This window comes from Parasteatoda tepidariorum, chromosome 9 (assembly GCF_982258835.1).
Source record: "Parasteatoda tepidariorum strain Cologne lab strain chromosome 9, Ptep-v5.0, whole genome shotgun sequence".
Classification (NCBI taxonomy): Eukaryota; Metazoa; Arthropoda; class Arachnida; order Araneae; family Theridiidae; genus Parasteatoda; species Parasteatoda tepidariorum.
The window spans coordinates 15,804,236-15,823,694 of NC_141763.1; the positions used below are offsets into that span (position 1 = coordinate 15,804,236).

General features: G+C 28.9%; 2 protein-coding genes across 5 annotated transcripts in view; both read left to right on the forward strand.

Moving 5' to 3' along the window:
• The first annotated feature begins 266 nt into the window (after positions 1-266).
• Positions 267-19,459, forward strand: part of LOC107448856 (WD repeat-containing protein WRAP73) — a 37,020-nt gene continuing 17,827 nt past the window's right edge. Inside the window, exons 1-7 of one of the 4 annotated variants that reach the window (XM_087150941.1) lie at positions 267-557; positions 3,821-3,916; positions 6,942-6,998; positions 8,081-8,197; positions 9,609-9,785; positions 10,676-10,762; positions 18,995-19,129. In XM_087150941.1, the coding sequence (XP_087007067.1) occupies positions 462-557; positions 3,821-3,916; positions 6,942-6,998; positions 8,081-8,197; positions 9,609-9,785; positions 10,676-10,762; positions 18,995-19,129 (765 nt within the window). In that variant the 5' untranslated portion in view covers positions 267-461. The remainder of the gene's footprint in view (positions 558-3,820; positions 3,917-6,941; positions 6,999-8,080; positions 8,198-9,608; positions 9,786-10,675; positions 10,763-18,994; positions 19,130-19,459) is intronic. The other 3 variants (XM_087150944.1, XM_087150942.1, XM_087150943.1) reach the window with 3 other exon arrangements.
• LOC147803337 (uncharacterized) lies at positions 12,565-17,772 on the forward strand. Its single transcript, XM_087150938.1, has 2 exons — positions 12,565-12,876; positions 15,459-17,772. The coding sequence occupies exons 1-2, from the start codon at positions 12,717-12,719 to the stop codon at positions 17,648-17,650; spliced, it is 2,352 nt and encodes a 783-aa protein (XP_087007064.1). The 5' UTR covers positions 12,565-12,716; the 3' UTR covers positions 17,651-17,772.

The following is a 19,459-nucleotide window of genomic DNA, read 5'->3' on the forward strand; positions in this document are numbered from 1 at the left end:
TATTGTTAGCATTGTAAACATAAGTAATAAGTAATCAAATACATTGTTTGCAAGAATCTCAAAACACAATGATGCCAAATGGCTTTAAAATACAACTGAAACAGTAACCCGGAAATTTAGGTAGTCCCGAGCTTGCAGCGTTCCCTAGTGTAGAAAACACCATCCATATGCCCGCTTGTTGACATCATGAGATTTAAGAAGCTGATTGGGTATAAGAGGAAAAACTTGGACCAATCAAGGACTCGAATCAAGTACTTGGCTGATCGTTTACAGGTTTATACGATCCAAGCTCCAAGCAAAACATGCCTCTATCAATTTCAATCAATCTTTATTGGGAAAAAAATCAGCGTTTGTTTTGAATTTCAAAAATGTGTCTCTTCTGTGAAATTTTCTAATATATAAAAACATAAATTGTCAACTAATGTAACTGCATGGTCAAGATTATATAATGATTATTTGCAATGGATACAATGATGATAAATACAGATTCCATTGTTTTTTTGAAACCGATCGTACATAATGTGGATGTCAATATGAACTCAAAAGACTATATGATAGTATGTGTTTTATTTATAAAAGCAGTAAAATGCATATATGTGTGCTATTTTTAAAACAATGGTTAATTATTATTTATTAAACATGAAACACACTGAATTATGCATAATTTAACTATGTTCGGTATTAACTTGTAGTAGTTTAAGGAAATAAATTATTCAAAACAGTGGTGATCGGTTTATTGGGGATATTTCCGTATCGTGATCTGTCGTACCAACTACAATAGCCAAGATGCCAAATAGATTTTAAATTTGCAATCTTAAAAAAAAACATGTAGATGTTTACCCGGGGGTGGCTACAAGTTATACCTTTCGAGTTGGTCCCTTTATGTGATGCTTCTTTTAGTTTCTCGCGGGCCACTGCCCGGAAGTTTACAAGACTTGACTATTATTCTGCATCAGATCACGATACGGAAATCTTCCCGGTTTATTAATCAGACTGAGAAACAATTCATTTATCTCCAGTTGCCAGTAATAATTTTTCTTCTAGGGATGTGCAGAAATCTTGTTTGTATTTCTTCATTTTCATATCTATAGGCTTTATAATCACCTTTAAACTTAAAGGCTCTTTATTTTCCTTGCTTTAGTTTTTTCAATATCATCCGGGTACTGAGGATATTTCCGTATCATGATCTGTCTCGCCAACAACAATCGTCAAGGTGCCAATCAGATTTTAAACTTGCAAATTAAAAAAAAAAAACAAATATGTATATTTGCTTGCCCGGGGCTAGCTTCGAGTTATACCTTTTGAATTGGTCCTTTTCTGTGATGTTTTTTTTTTTTAAAATTTCTCGCGGGCCTGGAAGTTGCCAAGACTTGGCGATTATTCTGTTACAGATCACGATAAGAAATTTTCCCCTTTGTAATTTTAATACTCCAATTGTGCTGAAAATAATTTAATTCATAGTGAAAGTTCATAGATGGCTTTCTTTGCCTTTTCATTGATTTATTATTTTTTGTCATCCAACACAATTCACTATGCTCAACAAAAACTGGAGCTAGAGTTGATGTCTTTTTAGCGACTTAAGGAATCGTTTTACTAAAAAATCTCCGATTGGAACTCCGTGACTCTGACTCCACAGTCCTAATTACCACACATGGTCACTATGTCCAGCAAAAATATAACTGGTCATGACTAATAAACATTGAACTTTTCTATACTTATTTTTTGAAATTTTCTGTTATGAAGTGATTGATTGTTAACAGAAGTTTCTATGTTTTGCTGGTATTTGCTTTAATTTCTTTATGAATTATAAAAAATAACTGAGTATTGGTTTCATGCAGAATTGAATTGTTCGGTTCGAATGAGTATATTGTCCTCCAGTACTTAATAAGGTTATTTTATTAAAAGCAACCTAAAGAAAAATGTAAGGACGTTAAAATAACATTAAATATTTAATAACATTATGGTCATAATAGAAAGGCCACAATAAAGGAATGCAGGAGTGGATTAAAATTGTAGACTATTTGTATATTTCTTGTGTATTATTTAATAAAATTTTTATGTAACATGGGAGTTTGTTCTTTAGTGGAGTGGATTAATGTTTGTTTGTAAGAAGACACAGTTTTATAATTTATTTGTGCCAAAACTAAGAAATTTGAACAATGTAAGACAGTTTGCTCATTGTATTATTCAATATCAATGGCTGCAAAATATTGAAGACAATAGTTCTGTTGCTAATAGTTTTTGCCAAATTATGCATGGTGCCCCCCTTTTAAAAAACAACCTTTACTTAAAATAACTTGAAAATTATATTGGGTCAGTTATTGCGAGATGGAGCTTCTGAAGCTCACACCAAATTCTTTAAATTTTTGAAAACTACACAACTGTTTGAGGGTCGACTTTTTGAACGATCCAGTTCATATTTTTCATGTGATATCATTATTCTTTATTTAGTAATCAGGGGTCTGTCCAAGCCAAATTTGCTATCGTTTAACAGCACCTTCACAAATTCAACATTACGAAGAACGGTAATTTTGCAACATGCTTTTTCTTAAAATTTTTTTTGTATCCCGTCAGAAACGATAAATCTATATTTTTACCATATTTTTGTGAAGTTAATTTTGTAATGTAATTTTTTATTTTCACAAATTATGTCTAAACTTTCATAAAATAGGTACCTCTCAGAAACACCTAGACCAGGGATGGCGAACCAATGGCACGCGTGCCATTTATGGCACTCGACACAATATTTTGGGCACGCCACCTATCACAATTGAAGCATATGTAACAGTTTTAAATTAAAATTCACGAAAAACAAACAAAATAGTAAGCAATTATTAATAAAAAAAATAATTAATGCTAAAAAATCAATTAATAACCATAAAAAACAAGCTAACAATAAATAACTAGCAAAAATAATTTAAGAGTCCTGCTTAAACTAACATCTTACAACCTAATATAAGTTATTTGTCATCTAATCTGCAACAACAGAAGTCACACTGATGTTACTTTAAGTTGAATTATGTGTATAACTGAGACATTGCAAAATGTATTTTATTTCAATGCAAATAAAGAGTTTTGAGTTATTATCCCTATAATCCCGAAGTCAAAATTATTTGACGGCACGTCTATGACCTCATTAAAAATTTTTTTTAGAAAAATGGCATGTTGATGTATAAAGGTTCGCCACCCTTGACCTAGACAGACCCCTCATAATAATTATTTTATCAATATTTTAAATAATTCTATCAGAAGAACAAACTACAATAATAAAATTCAAACTCTTATAGAATAATTAAATACAATTCACAATTTTTAGAAAATTAAGGAGCATTCTAATTGAATTTGGTTTGATCATTCTGCTTAAAATGTATCAATCTATTTCTTAATGCCTATATTTTATGCGAATTTCTATTCTGATGAAAAAGTCACTGTAAAAAATGCTATCAGTGCAGCTTTGAAAATATGTTTTACATTAAAATAAGTTGAATTTCAAAACATTTTATTTCAGCACAAAATCATTTGTTTATAAAGAGAGGACAATTTCTTCTCTTAAGCTAAGGACTGAACAAGTTTTTTTTTGCTCAAACGGCTTGATCAGAACACCTAGTGGCGAGATCTAAAATCTCCTATTCAGGAACTGACCCAGTGTTTCATCCAATAGTGTCTTAGATGTAAGATGTGTCTTGCAAAAATTTTCTGAAACAGCAATATCTTTTCTTTTTTTAATGTAAAGAGATATTGAAGCATTTATTTTAATATACTTTTTTATCTTATAGATGTACCCTCTAAATAAATCTTTACTTAAATATTTTTGATTTAGGCTTATGCTGTTCAAAATGAATTGATCGTAGAAAACTTTAAAGTCAAAGGAGAAAAGAGAAGATTTGTATGCGATTTTTCAATTGACTTAATTTTAGTGAGTACAATGTTTTCTTTATAATATTTTTTTTGTTGATAAAATGAAATTTTAATAATTATATTTGAATTTAGAAAATTAAGTGTCTTCTAATATTTGTTATCAGGGCTGGCATTTCATCAGGAAGAAATCTGTTTTTTCCAGGACAAGGGAAGAAACTATTAAAAAAAAAAATCAGCAGAAACTGCACAAAATGACCAATACAATTGTTTAGCAATGATAAGCAATTTAAGAATAGTTCAAATTTAAACAAATTAAATTTAATTTAGTAACAGAAGGTTTGAAAAAAGTTTTAAATTTTTTTTTATTTTTAAAAATGATTCTTATTTGTTATTATTTTTTTAGGGAGAAATTTTAAATCTCTATATCAAATTGTTTAGCAGTTTATTTGATTATTTGTATTAACAGTATTTGATTATAAAAAGTTAGTATGCTTTTTGAATTAAGAACACAATGTGTACTTTTTAATGTCTATAATAAGTACATACCTATTAATTCAATGGTGTAAATAATATTTAATAATATTATTTTAACAGTTCTTTAATTATAAATTTAGATTTTCCTTAATTAATGTAAAATTTTATAAAATTAGTTATTTTAATTCTTTTACTAAATTCATAAATGAAAATTTCCTGTTTCCATTTATTTAAAAATGATACGTCCCGCAGTGAACTGTTCATTAAGACACGGTTCCCAGCAGATCACCGAAGTCAAGCATCACTGGCTGCGGTCAGTGTGCGGGTGGGTGACCACTTGGATCAGTCTGCGTAGGGACCGAGGGTGTGCGGTATTGGTCCTCATTAAACTGTGCTACCGTAAAGTGCTCGACTAGCCTGTGATAAAAATAACAGGCTGTTCCGATATAGCATGTTTAAAATATTAGGTGGTAGTTTTATTAATAATAAGTTGTTAAGACACAGAAGTAGAACCGCAAGAGGGGGGGGGGCTAGCGGTGGACTATCAATAATTTTATATTTTTAAAAAATTTTTTTATTTTTTTTTTTATTTAAACTTTAGAAAGGCTATTTTTTATTAAGAAATTTAAGACTCCCTAAATGTATTTTAACAATATAATTGCAGAATAATCATTTTCTTAGGAGTGAAATAAAAAAAAGCATTTAATGATTTACTTCGGACGCAAAATAATTTTAAAGAAACGAAATTTAAGTACTATTATTAATGTATGATTGGAATCAATATTTAAATTTAAGTTTATAGAACGAAATTTGATTTTATTGGAGCTAAATTTTATGACTTCTATTGCAGCTCTTTTATTTTTTTAGGCAAAGGAAACACAGCAATTGAGACTTACCATGATTTCACATATACGTTACAAAACTTATCGTATGGTACTCACGTACCGCAGTGGACTGATCGTTAAGACACGGTTCCCATCAGATCACTGAAGTCGGCTGCAGTCTGTGTGTGCGGGTGGTTGACCACTCGGATCAGTCTGCGTAGGGACCGTGGGTGTGCGGTATGGGTCCTCGATAAACTGTTCTACCGTAAAGTGTTCAAATTCGCGTGCAGGTCGTCGGGCTACCGAAGCGGGGTGCCATCCCCTCCGCAGAGGATCAAAATTGTGATGGCATGTCTTCGGATCATCCTCAGGGATGCTTCCCAAACCGTCGCCAATAGCCCATTGTGCAGCTCTAGTCCGACGTAAATTATAACAACAACAACAAAATGATACTTTAAATAGCTCAAAAATTTATACTTTTATTTAAACTGGATTGCAATTATAAACTGTTTAAATTTTTTATACTTATTTTTTGAAAAATAGTTCTTTTCTTTTCTTTGACTTGAGTTGAAAGAAACATATTTCTTATGGGGCAGTTTTTTTTCTTCTATGGAAGAAAGTTGCTATCCTTGTTGGTAGGGCACTGGGACCATGTCCAGGAATTTGTGGGTTCGATTCCCGCCGACCAAAGTCTCCCTGTGTAGTAAATGGTGACTGATGCACGTTAAATATGTCAAGCCCCAAAGTCCCTCATGTTCCCATAGCCGATCAATACCTCTGGGGGTACTGATCCAGGAGTTCCCTTTCCTCTGGATTGGTTCAAAATTACAAGGCTACAGAGTTGAACATTAGTAGTTGCAAACCCAAAATTGGGTTTGCTGTTCAACGACGAATATAAAATTAAAAAAAAATATCCTTGTTGGTTTGATTTTATCATTGATCTCTTATCTTTTTTTTTTGTTATTTTTGACTGCATTAACTTAATTATTGATGTTTAAATTTTTTTGTTTATAATCTGTTCAAGTTTTAATTTTTTTTTTCACTTACGAGTTTTATTTATTATTTTTTTAAATTTATTTTTACATTTTTGGGGGAATTGAATGATTGCATCGGTTTTTTGGGACTTTTTTATGGCTTTTTTTTAAGCTCCGTTAAATAAATAAATTTATATCCTCATATATGCCTAAAAATGTAATTTTGCAAACATTGTACTGCTCAGAATAGAAAAACAATTTGCTCCAATCTGCTACAAAAACCAAATTTATTTGCTTCAAAACGCATTTTTTCTGCTCAGAAATGGTTATGCTGCTGTTCCATTCTTGCAACTATTTAATTTTCTAAACCATTTTTTTCCATGATTAAAATAAAGTATGTTTTAAGTTTTTTCAATTCCTGCTATTAGGTCGGGATAGCCTGATTTGTAAGGCACTGAGCCCTCTTCCACGCTCACACTTTCCCTATATATATATTTATAGGTCTTCAAATTTTCAATAGTTAATACAATACTTTTTGTTCATCCTCTCAAGTTCAAATACATTTTTTCAAGCTTTTAGTGGATGACATTTGTTGTTAATACAGTTTTTTGAGTTATGGATTCATTAATTAAATTTAATAAATTAATTTTAGTTTGTCTAGTTTAATTAATGTTGTTTGTTTAGTTTAATTAATTAATTTTAGTTGCCTTATTAATTTCAAATGTGATATGTAATTTTAGAAATAAATATTTTGCTGTAAACTTGGTTATTTATGTTTGTTTTAATGATTTTTTCCCTTCATTTTATATAGTGGTCACCTGATTCAGATTTAATAACTTGCTGCATGTTAAAACAGAATCTCATACAAGTATGAAATTTATATTGATTTTGTTTTGAATGTATTTAATGCATCTCCGTACTTTCTTGCTTTTAGAATCCAAAGTAGCATTAGGCTATTAAATTTCAGTATTTAACTATAATTTGTAAATCCCATTTTAAATCATTATGAGAGATTTACTCTTGTAAAATTGCTGATATTTAAGAATTAATCCTTCGTATAGTCTGTAGTTTTAGAATTTATCCTATATTCCACAGTTTAGAAATTTTTAAAGCAAATTGTTTAATTTCAATTTTTAAAATTAGTCTGTGAACTAATCTTATCTTTCTATGTCACATTATTTAATTACTAAAATTAATAGATTATATTCTTGGTTTGAATTGTTGACATTTCAAGCTATCAAGATTTCATTAAATATTTAAAAAAATTCCGTTGTAAAATGTGTTAAATAAACATCTGCAATTATAAAAGAATGTTAAATTTAATTTTATTGTAAATATTTCTGCCATGCGCCACTTTACTTCAAAACTGCGAAATCCCCCTTTTTTTCCATCTGATTCACGATTCTGCAAAAATTGATTTTTGAGCTGGGGAACTATCAACAAATTGTATAAAAGTGATTCAAGTACTTTATCTATTCTAACTGAAATGTTGTTTCTGTAAACACATCCCAATTATAAATTTCCAATAATAATTCCAATAGAGATTTTGATAAGTAATGATATTTTGAAACAATTAACAGTAGAATTTTACAATTTGAACTCAATTAACTGAAAATATTTAAAAGGAAAACTATGTTTTTTTTTCTTACAAACTTCATATTTAATTTAATTTAATAATTCTTTTAGATTGTAATTATTATAGCTTAATTCATAATTTTGAAATTTAGTTTCTAAAGTTGTCTTGCCTTGCAAATTTAAGCTTTTTTTTTTATTTTTAGAAATTGTTGTGGCTGTCGGTTTTAACTTAAAACATAATATTATTTTTATACATTTTGAAGTATGAGTTTCGCATGGATTTATCTCTTTATTACCGAGTATTTAGTATGATATGTTTCCAAATCTATTTTATTTGTCTTTTATTTATCTCGCTGCAAATATAATGTTTTATAGGTATGGAGTCTATCCGATCCTAGCTGGAGATGTAAGATTAACGAAAATGCTATTAATATAGCGCACATTTCTTGGGCTCCAGATAACAGACATTTAATAGTTCTTAGTGAATTTAATGTGAGGATATTTCTCTTTGTTTTATTAGTTGTATTTTCATTTTTTGTTTCGATTTAAAGCAAATTAAAACAAGTTTATAATTAGTTTTTGTACAATGAGTTTATTTTTCTTCTAAAAATGCTATTAATTCAATCTTCATGGTTGTAGAATAATTGTGATGTTTATATCATAGCACGTTTCAAAGTATTGAATTCTTGGTGCTAAATATGTATCTCAACTTTGTTACTTTACTGTCCCCTGTGTTACTGACATGTATTTTTTACACCAAAAAACACAAAAATACTTTCATTTAAGGATAACAAGAAATATTCAACATGTAATTGGTATCAGTAATGAATTCTATAAATTTCTCAAATCAATGTATTTTTTATGAAATTACGCAAACTTTTAAGTTGTAAAAATATTAAAATAGTAACGCAGGGGACATAATTTGCTTACTTAGTGACAGATATACAGGCATAAAAAAAAACTTTACCTGTAGTAAAGAACATTCACATCACAACAAGTGTTACCAGCGAAAAATTGCTCATTTTTCTATTTAAAAATCGCTGCTAAAGCTTGATTTTGATTTTTGAATAAGTAATTAACCACCTTAGATGCATTTTGGTTAATTTTTTTTTCTTTTTAATTTCCCATTTATCAAAAGTGATCTGTATTTTTGGAATGATCCATATACAAATTACTAATTTATTGTTATTTCCTAGTGTAAATCATCTCCTAATTTTAGTTGCCATTACACATAATATGTTAGTATAATTAAAAATATGTTAGTATAATTAATTTTAAAAAGTAATTATAGTTTGAAAGCTTGCATATTTTTGGGCTGCTGGCTTTCAGAAATTTTTATTTTTTATAGACCTTTTGTATAAACAATGCCATAATACATTATACTATTTTTAAATAAAGGGATTTTTTCAGAAGATACAAAATAACCTCCCTTCCTCTGTATAAAAAGGGCTTTAAAAACTAGTAAAGCAATTTCCATTAATGCTAAAAAAAATAATTGCAGTTAATGTATGGAAAAAAGCAATCTTGCACTAGTAATATATAAATATTGTACTTGTAATGTATTGTAATTGATGTAATATATTGCAATTTAAATTTATTTGAAAATGTAAAATTCACAAATTATAACTTAAAGCAAAAGCTTTTTTTTTTCAAAAATAATCTTTAATTTTTTTTGTCTTGTTCAAAACTGGGAAGATGCATTTTGTTATATTTTATTTATAACAAATATGTAACCTTTAGTTGTTAAAAAAAATTAGTTTAAAAACTTGTTATTATCAGCAAAATATTAAAAGTAACTGCTGAAAAAATAACTTCTTAAAGAAGTTTTGGGAATAATTCTGTAATTTTATAGATGTTTTAGGTATTTGATTTTTTTAAAAAACTTCAAATGTTTATTTTTCAGTTTAAAATCACAATTTGGTCACTTGCTTTATCAAAATCTACTGTAATAGCAAATCCAAAATGTGTCAAGAACTGTTATGCCTTTTCAAAGTGTTCCAAGTACATGGCTGTTGTTGAGAGAAAGGATTTTATGGATTTCATTGGCATTTATTCCTGTGATAATTTTCAGCATTTAAAGGTAAAAAATATTCCATATAACCACATCCATATTCCATATAACCACCTAAATATTACCTTATAATATCTCAGAGAATATTGCTTAACAGTACCTTATGTTTAGAATTGTTACCCTAATGGGTAATCGTAATCTTTATTATTAATATTATTATTAAGATATGAAGTAATAATTAGTTGTTATTCAATTTTTAGATTATTTTCTCTTGGGAAATACACTGCTGGCTTTTATATTTTTATTAGAATTGTTTAAAAATACCATATGCTTAGAATTGTCTCTCTGATAAGTAATCATTTTATTTTATTATGATATAAAATAATAATAAATTTTATTATTATGTAAATCAGGGTGTGTAGTGTTTTTAAAAAATGCTTAAAGGTACTTATTTTTTATTTAAATTTTTTAACAGCCCTTAAAGGTGCTTTTTTATTCGGGGCTTGTAAAAAGTGCTGAATTTCCTATCTTTTAAAAATAGATTTTTTTTCTTTGCCATGTTGATTGTTCTTCTTATTACAAAAAACTTTCACAATCTTCTTTGCAATATTTATCAGAAACTAGTTATTTTTATCATGATTATGTAAAGTTTTTTTTGAATATTTTTGAATTTTATTGATTTTGTGCTTATAAATTAATGAATAAATAATAGAAAAAAAAATCATTTTAATTGATAGAAAAACACTATCACTTTAAATGATAGAAAAAAATTTTTTTTATTACTGCACTGCTCCTAATTATGAATTTTTTTTTTGAAAAGTGATTAAAAATATTTTTTGAGTGCTTAAAAAGTACTTAAAAGGTGGTTATTTTTTGTTGAAAAATCTGGCTATGCACCCTGACTGATTAGCTATTTAATCTATCTATTATTTTCACTCATGGAACAAATATTTTTTTAGGAATTTTCTATAGATTGTGAAAATGCTGGGGAAGTTTATTTTTCACCAGTTGAACTTGTTATTGCAATTGTTGCAGCCTTTTCAGAAGTGAGTTGTGATATCAGCCTGCATTACTTTTATTTTACACCATGAATATTCTGAAGAGAATATTCAGACAAGTGAGCAAACCCTTCAGAGTCCCTTTAAGCATTCATTTTATACCATTATTAATTATGCTTTAAAATATTTTTTTCCCTCTTTTGAATTTGCACATAAAAAATTTATTTCCCTCTTTTGAATTTGCACATAAAAAAATTTATTATAAAATTTATAAACATTAAATGCTTAAAATTTCATTTATTTTAAAGTTTAAAATCAATTATCTTATTTTTTATTAACATATAAAAAGGAAATTTGCTGCAGTTATGCAATTCTGCATTTAGATAATTTTTAGAGTGAACTGCAATATATTAATGAAGACAGAAGTTTTGGTGCTTATCGAAAAAATAATAAAGAGATAAGAAAATAAGAGATATAGCTAAATAAGATAAGATATCCAAACTATTTATTATTCATGTTTCTTCTTCTTCTTCTACAAGTTGTGAGTTACGGTTGAAGAAACTTGAAACAAGCTCAAATCAAGCATCTAAAATTCGATCATAATAATGTTTTATTTCTCATGCTATTTTCATTCTCTCTTTCCTCTAATATTTTCAAAATCTTGCCTAGCAACCTGACCTTGATATTGGTATGTGTTTTTCAAATTTCAATTTCAATTTGTGCAGTGTATGTTAAAAAATAATGAGCTCTTTTGCTGCTAATTGCTTGTCAATACTTTTTGGTAAAACTAACGGCTAACATTTATTTCAAAGAGATTGTTTGGTCTTTACAGTAATAAAGGCTTAACAAAAAAGTTGCATAGTTTCTTTAGATATACCTATTTTTACATCTAAAGAATTGTCTCTATAATTAAAGAAAGTTTATGATTTGAAAAAACCTTTATTTATATTTTTTTATACATTTTTTTCATGAACTTAATTATTTTTAATGATATTTACCAAAAGTTATATTTCATTTTAATGTAATTTCTTTTTCTCAGTATTTCTTTAACTTACAAATTAATTTAGGTGAAATATTTTTAGCATTAGAATTCTCAAGTAGCCTATCCTTCTCCTAAGCAGATAATTTTCTTGGTCCAGAGGATGTTTGCTTTACTTAGGTTGCACTGCTTTACTTAGCTTGCTAAGCTTTACTTAGTTACTAATACAAATACTGAACTTCGACTTATATAAATATTAAATTTTTTTGATGTACTTTTCAAAGTGTATCTTTATATTAGAGCTATTTTTTTTAAACATATTGTGTAGCGTTTTTAGAAAATGCTTAAAGGTGCTTATTTTTTCGACATTCGAGTATTAAAAACCCTTAAAGGTGCTTTTTTCATTGGGTGTTTTTAAAAAGTGCTTAATTTTCCCTTTTCAAACAGGATATTTTTTTCTTCACCATGTCAATTTTCACCACGTATTATGTGAAAGTGTGCTTTTCACCTTGTTCTATTTAACATTTTCACAATTCATTCAACCATAATCTATTTCTGCGAACGTCGGTCCATAGCCAGGGTTCGTGCGGTCCTAAAATGTCCTAAAAAAGTGCTAAAATTTTTTCCCAACTTTTTTAGGGCCTAAAAAGTGATAAATTTTCTTCTGAGTGCTAAAAAAGTGCTAAATATTTTTTTATTTCGGCGTTTCGAAAATTTTTTTGAGCGATTGGTTTCGCGCCATTTTCGGATTGTTGCTAATCCCGTAGAGGATGCGACGTTGCATTGAGTTCTTGTAGAAGGGGTTGAGAAACCGGGTAAAAACTGCATGGGGTAAGGGAGATAAAAAGAAGAATGGAATGGAATGCAATTCTTTATCGTCCACGGCAAGGTCGAAGGTCATCCATGTAGGTGATTGTCATTCCGTGTAGTTTGATTCATCGTAACTCCTCTTTTTAATATCGGCCTTCTCTGTATTTATTTGCCGTTATTTATTAATATTTTTTTATATTTACTTTGTAAATAATGGGGAAATGTGTTTTTAACACATTATGGACGAAAGACGAAAGATTCAAAGACTGGCTTTGTTCTTCAGACAATCGTCACAAAGCTAAGTGCCGTCTTTGCAATAAAGAGTTTGATATTGCCGGACAGGGCGAAGGACAATTGAAGTCTCATATGAAAGGTAAGTGATCGACTTTTTATATTTCTAATAATTTCGTTCATTGGTATAATATTTTTTAATTATATTTCCTCTTCCTCTCCCCCCACCTCGAACGAACAAAAGTGTATCAAGCGCGTGTTTTTATGTTTGATGGCATTATCGAATTTATAGTTTTGTTTTGAATTATCTTGTTTTTTTTATTTTAAAGAAATTTTGTTAGTGAATAACAATTTTGTTCCTTGTAAAAGTAAGGTGGAATTTTCAGCGAATATGAGCTTTGCTTTATATTGAAAATATAAAAAGAAAGTTTCTAAACAACGAATTGTTGTTCTCTAAAATTGTTTTTCTAATTTCTAACATTTATTCTATACGCATAATTTTTTAAAAAGATATGGGTTAGGGATCGATGAAAGACTGTATGACGTCATCGGAATCCGAAACTAATTTTGACTCGGAATGAACTTGCTTGTCTTGTATAATAAAATTAAGCGTGTTCTTTAATAAATTGATTTGAGAATACGCATCATTACCTTGGACATGCTCGCGCTTTGTTAATCTTTTAAATAAAAAAGATTGAATTTCTTATTTTTGGCTGTTTTAATTTCAGTAGTACGACAGGACATCGATCAGTTATATTGTTTGTGAAAACGATCACTTAGCTTATATTTTTTGTGCAAAATATTTTAATAATTCTTTTCTTCATTTTTATTACGCTTATAAATTGGAATTCAGGGGATGTTTTATTATAACTTTGTGTTTTTATTTTATAGCCTGGTTGTTATAGATACGCATTAATTGTTTTTCTGATAGTTTAAAAAAATCCCCGACGTTTTTCGTTCATTTTTCTTATATCCCATTTTCAACATTTCGACTATTATGCGTCGCCGCTTTTCTTATTTTATTCAAGTAAATTAATATCCTTTATCAATGAATAAGAATAAGAACACCAATTTAAATATAAGATGCTTCATTCTTATTATATTAAATATTTAAAGTGTTCTATTTGTAACAGGGTTGAGAATTTTCCTCTTAATGCCTTTCTATACTGTTTTTACTAGCATTTCTTTATTTTCGGATCGTCAAAATTGTAAAATTCGATTGTGTGGTAATGGGCAAAATTAATCCGACGTCTTTTTGGTCGGGAAAAAAAAAATTCGGCACATGAAATTGAATTTTATTTAAATATGTATTGAAAGATAATACTTCGAAAATAAACTATCAATAAAAATCTCGGAAAAAAAAGAATTTAAATGATTTGAATTCAGATTTCATGGTTCTTGAGGAATGAATTAACAGTTCTTTGTGATCGTAATACACTCAGAAAATGAAATAATCCGAATCCTCCGAAACAGAAATAATCGTTTTTTCTACAGCTCGAGATCATTGTTCTCATTTTTTTTTTTTACATAACATTTAGTTACAAAAGACGCTCATCCCGCAAAAAAAGAAAGAAAGAAAGCTAACAAGGAACTGCAGAAAAAAAAATGAACAATTAATGCTAAGAAACTAACAATGAATAACTGCAGAAAAGAACCAAACAACTGAAAAGGATTTTTAAAAAAAAAAAAACAAGTTAACAATTAACAAAAAAAAAGTAACAGTTAATGACAAATATAAAGATAAATTAATCGAATAAAAAAAAGCAAAAGGGATAGAATTCATTTTGTACACCACGTGGTAGGGTGTACAAAATGAATGTCAACAGGGTGTGGCCAATTTATGGTGAAACCAGAGAGGGAAATCTGGGGGGGGGGGGGGCACAAAGCAGTAAAGCACAGCTGTCAAGATTGATTGATCAGTTTCTCCCAACTTGCATTTCTTTATTTTGTTCATTGGAAATGGAAATGTTTTTACTTTTTTTTTTTTCCATGATTCTTTTTAAAAGATAAAATATAGTTATTTATTTCAAGAGAAAAAATTCCAAATAAGAAGAAAATATGACTGATTTTTTTTTCTCGTATCAATAAAAATATCCTTAGGGAAAAAAAAAAAAGCGGTCGTATTAAGTGCCGAATTAGGGGTCCCATACTGTATAAAAAAATATTTTTTAAGTAACTTTTTTTAATGGCTAAAGAAGTCTTTAAAATTTTAACTTGTGCCCATAAGAAGTACTCATATTTTTAACTTATTGTATGAAAAATAGTATTTTCTTTTATATTATATATTTATTATATGTATAGATTTTTGGAAAATAAAATGCTGTAAGTGTAAGATAAGGGAAAATAGATTTTGTCCTGTTTTTTTTTTTTTTTTTTTTTAAATTTAAATACTTGCCACTAATAAAATAGGTAATTGTATATTATAGCAATAGGATAGCATCATTTTCTTTGGATTGTGAAATTATTGTTCTGTGGATTAACTTAAATGACCCCGGGGTGTACCGTTTTTTATTAGGTCTACTTTAGCTTTGTGCTTTTAATTTATAATTGTTTGTTAATTTTTTTTTAAAATTTTCTTTTATCTTATTTTTATTCTATTTCATATTTAAGTCGGTTTACCCGTGAACATAGGTTTTAACCCTCTTGCTGCGTAACTTTTTTTTCTTGAAATTTAAAAAAATTTAATTTTAGAATTTAATTAAATTTTAATGCTTCATATTTTAGGAATGAAGCATCAACAACTGTTCAATGCCATGAAGACCAAAGCAATTTCAATGAATGAGTTTAGAAAGGTTGTTCCCTCCACTAAATCCTTAAATTCTGTTGCCTCCTGCTCTACTGCTGCCTCCAGTTCTCTTGCTGCCTCCAGCTCTTTAGAAGATTCTTGGGCTTTGGGGAAAGAAGTTCTTTCGTCTGAAATTTTATGGGCTTTGAAAGTTGTCGAAAGCCACTACTCCTACAATTCTTCCAAAGACACTGGAAAATTATTTAGTGCAATGTTTCCAGACAGTTCAATAGCACGTCAATTCGCCTGCAATGAATCTAAGTGCAGATATCTCTGTCATTTTGGACTTGCTCCTCATTTTAGCATGCTACTTCTGAAGTGCATTGATAATGCCAAGTTTTATACATTGCTTTTTGATGAGTCTTTGAACAAAGCGACGCAGCAGAAGCAGTTGGATATACATATCCGCTTTTGGAACTCAGATAAGAACATTGTAGAGACGCAATACTTAACATCAGCATTTCTGGGCCATTCTACAACAGATGACCTTTTAGCCTGCTTTTATGCATCAGTCAAAAATTTAGACCTGAAGAAATTATTGCAGATTTCTATGGACGGTCCTGCTGTCAATTGGAAGTTTTATAATAGTATTCAAGAAGATTTGTTAAAAGAACATGGTGTTCAATGTATTTCAATAGGAAGCTGTGGGCTTCATATTTTAAATAATGCATTCTACAAAGGTGAATCTGAAACAGAATGGCTCGTTGGTTCCATCCTGAGCTCAATCTTCTATCTTTTTAAAGATTCACCAGCAAGAAAAGAAGATTTTATTAATCAATCAACTGAGAGCAAATTACCACTAAAATTTTGTAACCACCGTTGGCTGGAAAATGCACCTGCAGCTGAAAGAGCAATATTGATTTGGAATGATCTAAAATCTTATGTGAAAAATGTTGAAAGTGGCAAGTTTGGTAAAGTGAAGTGTAAATCCTTTTTAACTTTACAGGAAGCAACAAAAGACAAATTAATTCTTGTTAAGCTGAACTTTTTCTTAAGTGTGTCAGAGCTAGTTTCACCATTTTTGAAACTGTATCAAGCAGATCGGCCACTTTTACCATTTTTTGCTGCAGATATTCAGAATTTGGTGTTACATAGTGTGCAATTATATAACATTCTGAAGCCAGAATCTATAGAAAACTTAAATTCTCTAGAGAAACTGTGCCATTTTAATTTTTGTGATGAAAAGAATTATGGTTCTCTGACAAAAATCAGTATAGGTTTTAAAGGCGACCAAATTTTAAAACAGCTGTTGGCCTCAAAAGTTATTTCTGACCAGGATCATATGAATGTAAAGAAAGATTGCAGAAAGTTTATCACCAAAATGTTGGAAAGTTTACTAGAAAAATGTCCAATAAACTATTCTGTTGTAAGAAATGCTGCTTGCATCAATCCAAAATTAATGTCAGAAAACAAAAGTAAGTGTGTTCTAAAAATGAGAAACATATTAAATTACTTGAGTCAAAAAAAGAAAATTGAGGAAAAAGATTGTGACAAAATTAAACTGCAATTTGTAGACTTTTTAGACAGAATTGTTAAGTGCAATTTAGTAGAATTTAAACGTTTTAATGAAAAAGAAACAAGGCTGGACACATTTTTGCAGAGTTATGTTGGTGATGACAAGAACTTTGCAGAACTGTGGTATGTTATGCAAATAATAATGACATTGTCCCATGGACAAGCGTCTGTTGAGAGAGGATTTTCTGTGAATCGAAATATTGAAGTTGAGAACAGAAAAGGGGACTCATATATAGCACAACGTGTTATTTGTAACTATATAAAACAAGTTGGGGGTGTATTAAATGTCCCTATAACTAAAGAACTGCGGGTGTCTGCTGCCAGTGCACGTTCTAAATATCGAAGTTTTTTAGACGATCAAAAAAAATTGCTGAACATCAGCGAAAATAAGAGGAAAAAGGAAGAGGACATTTCATATTTAAAGCAAAAAAAAAGTTTTTTGATGAAAGATTGCGAAGAATCAGAAAAGGAAATAGAACTTCTAACTAATGAAGCAGAAGCTAAGAGAGATATAAATTTGTTCATAAAATCAAATAATTTGAGGAAATCCCTTTCTGAGAAAAAAACAAAAATAGTGGAATTAGAAGCTGAATTATTGAAGAAAACTGCTGAATAAATCTTTTCTGAGTAGTTAAAAAGGAACTAAATTCCCTTTTTATTTATTATGCAGTTCATTTGTGCAATTAAAATTCTTCCATTTTCTGTCTGAAACAAATAAATGTTATGTTTGTATGTGTATATTTGTTTTTTGTTCTTGCTTTACACCATAAATTGATGTCTTATGTTCTGTGTTTTAGGCTTTGTTAGGGGAGCGTGTTGTACCTTGCGACGCTTTTCATATTTAGAATCTGGTTTAATATCTTAAAAAATATTTAAATGCATTGTAACATTTACACGTAATAAAATACATTGTAATCCGTAATTAAATACTTTGTAATCTATTTTAAAAAAATGCATACACTTTGAAAATAGAATATTGTCAGCCATAAAAGTTAGTTACAAGCTCTGCCAAAGTCTTGTTGTACCTTGGGCCATCATATATGTACTTAAAACAATTTTGTGCTTAAAAACAGCAAAAAATAAAGAAATAAATTCTACCCAATGCCTTTGCCTTAAGTCTAAAGAATAAAAATGATTGCAAAATAATCGTTTTTGCACCAAAAAATTTTAAAGGTTATTTTTTTTTACATTGTGCTAGTTCTAATTGTTCAGTTTCATACTGCTCTCTAGTATAACTCATAACTTCACCTTAAAATTGTGTAACATATTATTTGTAAATTTTTAACATAATGTACAGATTAATTATGTAATTTTTACTTTATGAAACACTTTATTTGTATATTTTTAATATCATGCATAGATTAATTATGTTATTTTTATTTTACATCAAGTGCTAATTTTTTTTTTTTTAGTCATAAAAAAGTGCTAAAAAAGTCCTAAATTTTTTTTGAAACAATTGAGCAAGAACCCTGATAGCATATGAAAGCTGCAATCATTTTACATGGTTGATCAAATATTTGCGAGTCCGCATGTGCGTCTAATGAGGTGGGTTGGGTGAGATTATTTCACTCTCATGTGCAACTCTGCTACATTTTGCAAGATATTCTCAATTTCAGGCTTCATTTTCTGCCCTCTGATATCGAACCTAAAAATCTCTTAATCATTTTATAATGGCTAATATAATCAAGAAAAAGAGTTCTTTGTCAGAAACTAGCTATTTTATCATGCTCATGTAAAGTCTTTGAATATTATTTTGCATTTTGTTAATGTATATAGTGCTTATTTTTTTGTTGAAAGATTTGGCTATGCACGCACCCTGTTTTAATTGGAACTAAATGGTCTTTTTTCTCAAAATTTTATTTAATATTTAAATAAATATCATTTTAGATTCTTTTATTTATGTTTATTTTTACCATTGTATTATTGTTATTAATTAGTTTTATTTTGTGTGCATTTGCAGTATAAAGTGTTGTTTTATACTATCGATGGGAGACTCATTAACAGTTTTACAAAAGCAGATGCCTTACTTGGCATCACTTCCTTTTCTTGGAGTGCCCAAAGCTTTTACATTTTTGTAGGAGATTACTTAGAAAGAGTAAGTTAATTTTGACTGACTGATAGCTTATAAATTTTTACTTAATTTAACTAGAACTTAGATCATTTTGAATCCATTAGGACTTGATCTGTATCAAATAATTTAATAACCAGGGAGTTAAATAGCTGTCAAATGCTTATTTCCTTAATGATACTAAGATACTAACTGATTAAACTTGAAAGTGAATAGTTTTTATAATCATTCAATTCAATAAACATAACAGCAACATTAAGTTTATGTAATTCTTTTTTCTTCTCCTGAATTTCCTGATAGCTCTGTAAGACTTAAGTCTTTTTAGTTTCAAAAATAAAGAGCAGAGTGAATGATTGA